Here is a 10,402-nt window from a genome sequence, read left to right as displayed (position 1 = left end):
ACATTCAAAAATTGATTTTTTAAATTTATTATTTTTATATTTTTAACTTATAAAATCATGTCAATCCGTTTATAAACTTGCTGAACAAAATATATATATACTATGTGAAACTTATTCATAAAAGCAGTGGGATTTAATTCAATGAAAAATAAAACAAAAAAAATTAATATTAATAAAAAATAAAAAATATATAAAAATAAGTAATCATATTTTGAAATATTTATATTGAGTATAATATTTTATAAATATAAATAGATTTAATTTTAATGATTTATACATAAAATATATTCAAATTAAATTATGATCATATGTTGTATTTTAATTATTTAATTATATATTTTTAAAAATTATTTATTAATAAAGAAACTGTTAAGATTTTAAGATTTGAATTTATATTTTTATTATAAATTTATTTAAATTCGTGAGTTTAACAACTTTATTCATCATTATTCCTCCACATTATCACTATTATTATCTATTTCATAAAAATCTGATTTCATATGAACTTAATTCGATTTACGTATCTCTTATGGTTACCACTAAAACTCGTTGGACTTTGGATTTCTTTATATCATATGATCTTAATTCGATTTACGTAACTATTATGGTTACCACTAAAACTCGATGGACTTTGAATTTCTTCATATCATGATAGTTTTTGTTTGCCGACTGTAGAAGAATATACTATTGGACAAAATTTTTGCTACAAAAGATTACGAAGAAAAAGATAAAGCATTCTCGAACACACAAAAAGTCAGAGATGACATTACCCAGGAAAATCACATCTTATGGACTTGGACTTTTAGATTTTGCACCCTTTTTTTAATATTTTGAATGTTAACCCTCAAAAAGAAAAGTTGAGAAAAAAAATAAAAAAATTCTTTTTTAATGTAGCAACAATTGACTTTTCAGAAGAGAAAAAATATTTGTTTTACTTAACAATAAGCCATTAGATATGTTTTTAATATCATAATAAAAAAAATTAATCATTTAATTTTTATAATTTTAATTCAATTATAATGCAATTCCTCAATTTTAATTCGTTATAATTTAATTCCTAAAGTTTTGATTTAGTTATAAATCAGTCCCGAACTTTGTCTCTTACAACTTAGTCCCTAAAATTTCAACCTCTTAAATATTAGTTCTTATATTTTAAAAAATAAATTTATAAACATTAAAATTTTTAATATTTTTGATATTTACAAAGATTAAAACGGTTTAATAATTTAAAATATTAATAATAAATTTTAAAATATTTTTAATCTTTATAATTTTATTTTTTAAAATATAAGAATTAATATTTAAGAAGTTAAAACTTTAGGGATTAAATTACAAGAGATAAAGTTCAGGGATTAATTTATAATTGAATCAAAATTTTAGGAATTAAATTATAACAAGTCAAAGTTTACAGATTGAGTTATAATTAAATTAAAACTATAAGGATTAAAAAAATTAATTTTTTTAATAAAAATTTCATGCTTCTAAAATGATTTTTTTTTGGAGAGAATCACATTTAAGGAACCTTTAAAAAAATTAATTATAAATAAAAATTAATACAAAATAAATTTGTGTTAAAATAAAAACATGATTTATTTTTTTTAAGTGAGACTTGTCATTAATATTTATTTATAAATAATTTTTTGAGAGATTCTTACATGTGGTTGTCCCTTTTAAAAAGCAAAAGAAAGGAAGAGTAAATTTTGAATTTTCAAAATAAAATGGATAAATAATCTGAAAAGAATATAGCGCATGTAATTCTCATGGTTGGTAGCCTGGTACCTAGTCATTATTGTTGACATTAAGCTTCCTTCTCAATTTGCTTGTACTTCTCGCTCGGTGAAACGAATCTTTTGTCCAGCTTCACTTTTTCTCTGAATCTCCGGCTGCCGGAGATGAGTCTCCGGCAAGTTCGTTTGACCCTTTTCTTCTTCCTTTACCTCTTGGTCTCATCCCATGGCATTGATGTCAATGGCTTCGGCAAAAGGAAGCGCAAAATCGATGGACCCATCAAAACCGTGGTCGTCATCGTGATGGAAAACCGATCGTTCGACCACATATTGGGATGGCTCAAACGGACCCGACCCGACATCGACGGTCTGACCGGCACCGAATCGAACCGTGTATCCGTCTCTGACCCGAACTCGCCGGAGGTCCACGTCTCCGATGCTTCTCTGTTCGTTGATTCCGATCCGGGGCACTCATTTCAGGCCATAAGGGAACAAATATTCGGATCGAATGATAGCTCAGCGAATCCGGCTCCGATGAATGGTTTTGCTCAGCAGGCAGAGAGTATGCAAAAGGGAATGTCGAAAACCGTCATGAGCGGATTCAAACCGGAACTCTTGCCGGTTTATAGAGAGTTTGCTAACGAATTCGCCGTGTTCAATAGATGGTTCGCTTCGTGTCCTACGTCAACTCAGCCGAACCGGTTCTACGTGCACTCGGCGACCTCCCATGGTGCCATGAGCAACGTTCGTAAGGACCTGGTACATGGATTTCCTCAGAAAACCATATTCGACTCTCTGGAAGAAAGTGGCCTCTCATTTGGTATTTATTACCAGAATATCCCCGCGACCTTGTTCTTCAAGAGCCTGCGGAAGCTCAAGCACGTCATCAAGTTCCATAACTACGCTTTAAAGTTCAAATTGCATGCCAGATTGGGCAAGCTTCCGAATTACGTGGTCATTGAGCAGCGTTACTTCGATGTGAACCTCTTTCCGGCCAATGACGATCATCCGTCGCATGATGTGGCTATTGGGCAGAAGTTCGTGAAGGAAGTCTATGAGACACTGAGAGCTAGTCCTCAGTGGAAAGAGATGGCCTTATTGATTACATATGACGAACATGGTGGGTTCTATGACCATGTGCCTACCCCTGTTTCTGGTGTACCCAACCCAGATGGTATTATTGGCCATGTTGACCCTTATTACTTTCGGTTTGACCGGCTTGGAGTTCGGGTCCCGACTTTTCTGATCTCACCATGGATCGATAAGGGTACTGGTAAGTGTCAGTGCTTCGTTTTTTTCCTTATTCTGGGATTGCTTTTCAATTCTATAACTGCTTTTATGTGTTTTATGGTTTCTTAATCTCTGCTAATCATGGGAGTGCTAAGAGCACAAATTTGATCTTTTGGCACTTATAAGGGCAATATAGTGCTTTTGGTTTCTTGTTGATTGTTTGTTAATGACTTCAAAACCTGCGTTTATTTACAAGCTTATTTGAAAGTGCCCAAAATGGTACTAATGCTTTGGTTTGTCCGATTGCATGAATATGATTATGCTGATTTTAGGACATATATGTTATATAACTCTGCGATCTGACATTTTTGTCTTTCTATAGTCACTTTTGGCCTACACTTAAGTTTTGTATGCTTTCTAATGCTGTTTTCCTTCTGCTAGTGGATTTTTTTTTTTTTTTTGTTTTTTTGTTTTTGGTATTTTGACTTCAGAGTGACATACAAAATTTTAAACTTCAGGTTGGGAATTCTCTTTGGTTACTATTGTCTATAGTTCTCTCTTAATTCTTTACTCTCTGTTTTTTGTTTTTTTTTTTTTTTTGTTTCACTCTTAATTCTTTACTTTGTATCAGCACTGAGAAACTGTTTCAAATTTCTAACGCTTTAAATAATGGCCCTTAACTTGAGAGACTGATATAACATTTGTGATCATTGGTAAACTTTGAAGTTTACTGCTTAATCCTTAAGACTCTTGCTGATTTTCTTCCCTTTGTAAGCTTCGTTCTTTGGCTCGGGAGAGTTAAGAAAAAAAGCCTACTAGTTCCTTCCTAAAAAAACTACTAGTTCATTGTAATTTCAGCTCGGTGTACTTATGCTGTCACATCTGATCTGGGTAAGAAAGTCTCATCATCACCAGAAGTGAAAGTAGATATTTAGGAAGTGACCGTACTGTATGCTAGATCATGAATGTCACCAACTAATTTGCCTGTTACTGGTCCCCATATGAACCAAATTTAAGAGATTTAATTTGTTGTGTAATTTGCCATTGGTTACTTGGAGGCTTCCTAAGCACAGGCTGGCTCGGTTTTTTGTTGCAGTGATTCATGAACCAGATGGGCCAACACCAAGTTCCCAGTTTGAACACTCTTCTATTCCTGCCACAGTGAAGAAACTTTTCAATCTGAAATCTAATTTCTTGACAAAGAGAGATGCATGGGCTGGTACCTTTGAGAAATACCTTCACATTCGAGATACTCCTCGTGATGATTGTCCAGGTTTGCATTGCATCTGTTTTCTTGATTGCTATGATCTAGAGAGAACCCATGACTCTGGTCCTTTAATTTGCCTTTAAGTAACCCTCTCTGCTGTTCAGACTTATTGATGTGTCATTATATGTTTTGGTTCTCATAATGAACTTCAAAGTCATGTCTAGAAACATTGAATATTTTGGTGTTCATAACGAACTTAAAATCATGTCTAGAAACATTGAATATTTTTTTTTTTTGACCACCTAGAAACATTGAATATTTATCTGCAACTTTTGTAGAGCTCAAGATCCTTGTGCATACTGTTCCAATATGTTATATATTCCCAAGCATCTCCATATTTTAGTTTTTCATTGATCTTGACCTCGTTCTCCAACGGCCGGAAGCTTAATATTGTCCTTGGGTAGGCATTAAGCGCACTATTGTAGAAATTTCTGGCTTCTCTTTTCCTTACTGTAACGGGACATTATAAGTTTCCACTTCTGTGTCCGTCTTAAATTAGTCCAATCCACTGAAGTTCATTTGACCTGAAGTTTAGAGAGAGAGAAGGGGGGGCTTTGGTAGGATTTTCCTCTGGTATGTGGATAAAACATGAATGTTAAGAGTTAAGATTTGTGAACTTACAAGGTGGGTAAAGCAAATCTATCATGCTGTTAAGAGGTAAGATTTACCCAGAAGTGTGTCTAACATGCTTAAATAAATACGGATTTAAATTCGGCGAGTAGCCTAAGTCTACTCAGTAAATGAGTATCTCAGTTACAACCATTAGATTTCATCTATACTTGAAAATAATGAAGATGCATTTTCCTTTAAAAATTCAAAACAATCATTATAATCAAAACACTCCTCACATCTATTATCCCCTTCAAAAATTTGAAATTTAATACTTTTTGAATATCATATGACAAAATCTTTTATAATACAACAACAACAACAACAACAACAAGCCTTTATCCCACTAGGTGGGGTCGGCTACATGGATTGCAAGACGCCATTGTGCTCTATCATTTATTAAGCTTTTAGAAATATTATTAATTAAGAGATCACGTTCAACAACTTCCAAGAGTGTTCTCTTAGGCCTTCCTCTACCTCTCTTAATCGGACTCAAAGTTATATGTTCCACTCTTCTCACTGGTGCCTCCCTTGGTCTTCTTTGTACATGCCCAAACCATCTCAACCGATTTTCTACCATTTTTTCCTCAATAGGTGCCACCCTCACTTTTTCACGTATGTGCTCATTTCGAATTTTATCTTTACGTGTATGTCCGCACATCCATCGTAACATTCTCATCTCTGCTACTCCAACTTTATGCTCTTGCTGTCCCGTTAGAGCCCAGCATTCACTACTATATAACATTGCCGGTCTGATAGCAGTACGATAAAACTTTCCTTTAAGTTTATTAGGCACCTTACGGTCACAAATAACTCCTTTAGCTTTTCTCCAATTAAACCACCCAGCTTGAATTCTATGTGAAATATCTCCACTGATTTCGCCATCATTTTGGATAATGGCTCCCAAATATCTAAACTTTTCCACTTGAGGTATAATTTGATCTCCCAATTTCACTTCCAAATTATTTTCGAATAGTCCTTTATCAAATTTACAATATAAATATTCCGTCTTACTTCTACTCAGACGAAAACCTTTCGACTCCAATGTCCTCCTCCATAACTCAAGTTTGCAATTAACCTCTTCTCTTGTCTCTGCTATAAGAACTATATCATCCGCGAAGAGCATACATTTCGGGATTTCCTCTTGAATATGTTCCGTCAAAACATTTAAAATCAAGTTGAACAAATAAGGACTCAGAGATGATCCCTGATGTAGCCCAATCTTTATAGGAAAATCCTTTGTTTGACCACTAGGCGTTCTTATACTAGTTTTTACCCCCTCATACATATCTTGTATGGCTTTAATATAAGCAATCCGTACTCCCTTTTTTTCCAACGCTTTCCAAAGCACTTCTCTTGGTATACGGTCATAAGCTTTTTCCAAATCAATAAAAACCATGTGTAGATCTTTATCTTTACAACGATACTTTTCCATTAATCCCCTTAGTAGATAAATCGCCTCTGTAGTTGATCTACCTGGCATAAAACCAAATTGATTCTCAGAAATACTTGTCTCCAATCTCAACCTGTGCTCAATTACTTTCTCCCACAATTTCATTGTGTGGCTCATGAGTTTAATCCCTCTATAGTTAGTACAATTCTGAATATCTCCTTTATTTTTATAAATAGGAATTAATGTACTTCTCCTCCACTCATCAGGCATTTTCTTGGACCGTAAAATCACATTAAATAACTTAGTTAACCATCTCACCCCTTCTTCACCTAAACATTTCCACGCTTCGATAGATATACAATCAGGTCCGTTAGCTCTACCATTTGCCATTTTCTTAAGAGCTTCCTTTACCTCCTTATCACGTATTTTTCGATAGAATGACAAATTTTGTTCTCCTTCACCAGTTACTAAATCCTCCAAGTTACTAGATGAATCCTCTCCATCATTGAAAAGTTTAGAAAAATAAGTCTCCCATCTATTTTTAATTTCATCATCTGTAACTAAAATTCTTCCCTCTTCATCCTTAATACACCTTACCTGTTCTAGATCTCTTGATTTTCTTTCCCTACTCTTGGCAATCTTATAAATATTTTGCTCTCCTTCCTTCGTCTCAAGGTTCTTATAAAATTCTTCAAAAGCTTTAGAACGAGCTTCACCCACAGCTCTCTTAGTTTCCTTCTTAGCCATACGGTACCTCTCCCAATTTTCCTCATTGTTACACAAATGTATGGCTTTAAAACAGTTCTTCTTATACTTGATTTTGTCCTGTACACTATTATTCCACCACCAAGACTCCTTATCTCTCGGACCAGGACCTTTCGATTCTCCCAAAACTACTTTTGCAACCTCCCGTATCTTTTTAGCCATATCCTCCCATATGATGTTAGCACTTCCCTGAGAATCCCAAATTCCTTTATCCAAAAGATTTCGCTTGAAAATATCTTGCTTCTCACCTTTTAATTGCCACCACCTAATCCTTGGTGTTACTACTTGTCGACGTTTTTGGATTTTACTCATAATACACACATCAAGGACTAGGACCCTATGTTGTGTCGTTACAGCATCTCCAGGGATCACCTTACAATTTTTACAAAGTTTTCTATCTGTGTTCCTAACCAAAAGAAAATCAATCTGCGACCTTGAGGTTCCACTTTTGTAGGTGATGAGATGCTCATCTCTCTTCTTGAAACAAGTGTTGGCAATCTTAAAATCATACGCCAATGAGAAATCAAGAAGAGTTTGCCCTTCATTGTTTAGCTCTCCAAAACCAAAACCACCATGCACCCTCGCATACTGACCAGCTTCCCTCCCGACATGCCCATTAAAGTCTCCTCCAATAAAAATCTTTTCACTCTGTGGTATGTGTCGAATCAACCCCTCCAGATCCTCCCAAAATAATTCCTTAAGACTGGCTTCTGTCCCGACTTGCGGCGCATAAGCGCTAACAATATTAACAGTCTCACGTCCAATTATCATTTTTAAAGAAATAATTCTGTCTCCAATTCTGCTAACTTCTACAACGTTCTTCTTCCACTCCTTATCTATAATGATGCCTACTCCATTGCGTGCACTTACTTTTCCTGTATACCAAAGTTTGAAACCTTGAATATCCTTAGCTTCTTCTCCACGCCATTTTGTTTCTTGCAAGCAAAGGATATTGATTTTCCTTTGAATCATAACCCCTACAACCTCTACAGATTTACAATTTAATGTCCCAACATTCCAAGTACCAAATCTAATTTTGCTCTTATGGACTAACTTCTTTAGCCGCGTGCGTCCAGAATGACGCGGTAGCCCTTGCTCATTTAACACTACATCCGGGCGCCGATGCAGCGGCTCTAACTCACTTATCACTGTACTCGAGCCATGCAGCGCGTTACTTACGGGCAACGACCTAGCATTAACATTATAACGTCTATTGTCCATGTTCATGATAGATTCAACAAATTTTTACATTGGCTGTTGATGGCCTAACACAACCCTCCTCCTTTACCCGAGCTTGGGACCGGCTATAAAATCTTTTATAATCATTTGATTAAATCAAACGTATCACGTTAAGATACTTATTGAGTGAGCAGACTTAGATCACTCACCATTCAATTTGGTACTTATCTTTTTTAAAAAATAAAAATCAAAATGTGCTATCTTTTGTGAACACGATTCATCTAAGAATTTGTCCAGGATACAAAGTTCTCTGCCTTTCTTTTTCAATAATACAGCAATTATGTTTCAAGTTTCAACAGTTTCCTCAATGACTTTTCAGAAAAGCTCCCTGAGGTGAAGAGATCACTGAGGCCATGGGGACCCAGAGGAGACAAAGAGCTCTCAGAATTCCAGGTTGAGCTAATCCAGCTGGCATCGCAGCTCAACGGCGATTATGTGCTCAAAACCTATCCAGATATTGGGAAAACCATGAATGTCGAAGAAGCAAACAGGTATGTTGAAGATGCAGTGAAGAGGTTCCTGGAAGCTGGAAAGGCAGCTCTCAGAGCAGGTGCCAATGAATCTGCCATTGTCACAATGAGACCTTCACTTACTAGCAGAGTTGCTGCTGGGGATAGCCAAAATCATTTGAAAACTCAGTAGTTCTTCCATAACAAGTTGTGTAAATAATAGATTTATACCATTCTGTGCCAACAAATAAAAATTATGCATATATATTTTTATTATGGCACAAGACATATCATTAGGTTATGTTTTATGTGATTACCACCATTATGTTCTTCATTGAAAAACATTGAACTATATGATGAGTTAATCTTATGACAATGAAATATCAAAAACATTTATGTAATGTGTCTTTCGTTTTATCTTTTAGGAAAAATATAATTATTAGTCCCTATAATTTTAATGTTTGTTTAGTATAGATCTCTATACTTTTTTTGGTGATGTTTCAGATCCCTCTAGTTTTTTCCATCTGTAACCTTCATCCTTTTATTTTTAAATATGTTAAGAACGATGATATGATACTAATGATGTTAAATATAACGACCTACCATTAATAATATTAAAGAAGATGTTGAAGTGTTAAAATCTCAAAAGACACCAAAACTTATGTCCAATAGAATAAAAAAAAAAAAAACAAAGCTTGCTTGGTCAAATGAAAGAAAGCAACTACTTTAGCATGCCACCACATCAAAATTTCAACACTTTAGCATTTTCACTAACACTATTAAGGATAGGTCAGTATATTTAACACCATTAGTATCGTATCATTGTCTCTTTAAGTATACTTAAAGGTAGAAAGAGTCAGAAGAACTTGGAACAATGAAAATAGAAGTAGAAGGACTTGTATCAAAACATTTTAAAACTATAGGACAAATATTGCCTTGTGACATGAATGAAGCACAAATCAATTTGCATCAAGGCATGTGTGATCCTATACAGTGAACATGCACGTACATTTTATAAACCATGACCTGGCGCAAAATCACCCCATATTATTTCCAATGTGATCTTTTCTTTCTTTTATTTCCTATTTTTGTTTTTGTTTTTACCGCTAAATATGTGGTCTTTTCAAACTTAATGTTGAAAAAATTATTTATTTTGAGAAGGTAAATTTTCATTTATTCTTTTGCATGTAACTCATTTTATACTATTTTTTAAATATTTGTTACGCTTTTAAAGTTCATATAGTACATAAAATAATAAAAAATGTTTTATGAGAATGAATAAAAATAATTTTGAAAGTTAAAATAATTTATCATTCATACTTGAAAAATCAATAAAAAAGAAACGTTATAACACAATAACTGACAAAATAAAAGATAAATACATTAATTTAAGATACCCTTGGCTTATTCTATATATATTTATTATGATAAATAATAATTATTTTTACATATACAAAATCACACACACAATTCACACACACACGCACGGCCTTGTTCTTAAGCGTATTTTCTTGGGGATAAGAGGTGGTATTTTTAATAAAAGAAAATTGGCTACATAATAATTTATATTTTATCCTTTATTTAATTTTATATTAGAATTTTTTAAATTTCTTAAAAAAATTATTTTTATTTTTATATTTAAAAACAATAATTAAATCATTTAAAAGAAGTTATGTTATTTGGGGGGAAAATGTTGCTTTATTTATTTGCTTTAACTAATAGA

General features: G+C 33.7%; 1 protein-coding gene across 1 annotated transcript; it reads left to right on the top strand.

The window, feature by feature from the left end:
- Positions 1 to 1,768: 1,768 nt before the first annotated feature.
- Positions 1,769 to 9,080, top strand: LOC129303159 (non-specific phospholipase C1-like). The gene is made up of 3 exons (XM_054942267.1): positions 1,769 to 3,000; positions 4,054 to 4,230; positions 8,550 to 9,080. The coding sequence occupies exons 1-3, from the start codon at positions 1,893 to 1,895 to the stop codon at positions 8,870 to 8,872; spliced, it is 1,608 nt and encodes a 535-aa protein (XP_054798242.1). The 5' UTR covers positions 1,769 to 1,892; the 3' UTR covers positions 8,873 to 9,080.
- The last annotated feature ends 1,322 nt before the right edge of the window (positions 9,081 to 10,402 follow it).

The sequence above is a fragment of the Prosopis cineraria genome, unplaced genomic scaffold, assembly GCF_029017545.1.
Source record: "Prosopis cineraria cultivar Desert tree isolate PC_DT_omini unplaced genomic scaffold, ASM2901754v1 PC2, whole genome shotgun sequence".
Lineage (NCBI taxonomy): Eukaryota > Viridiplantae > Streptophyta > Magnoliopsida > Fabales > Fabaceae > Prosopis > Prosopis cineraria.
This window is presented reverse-complemented; position numbering and strand designations above follow the sequence as displayed.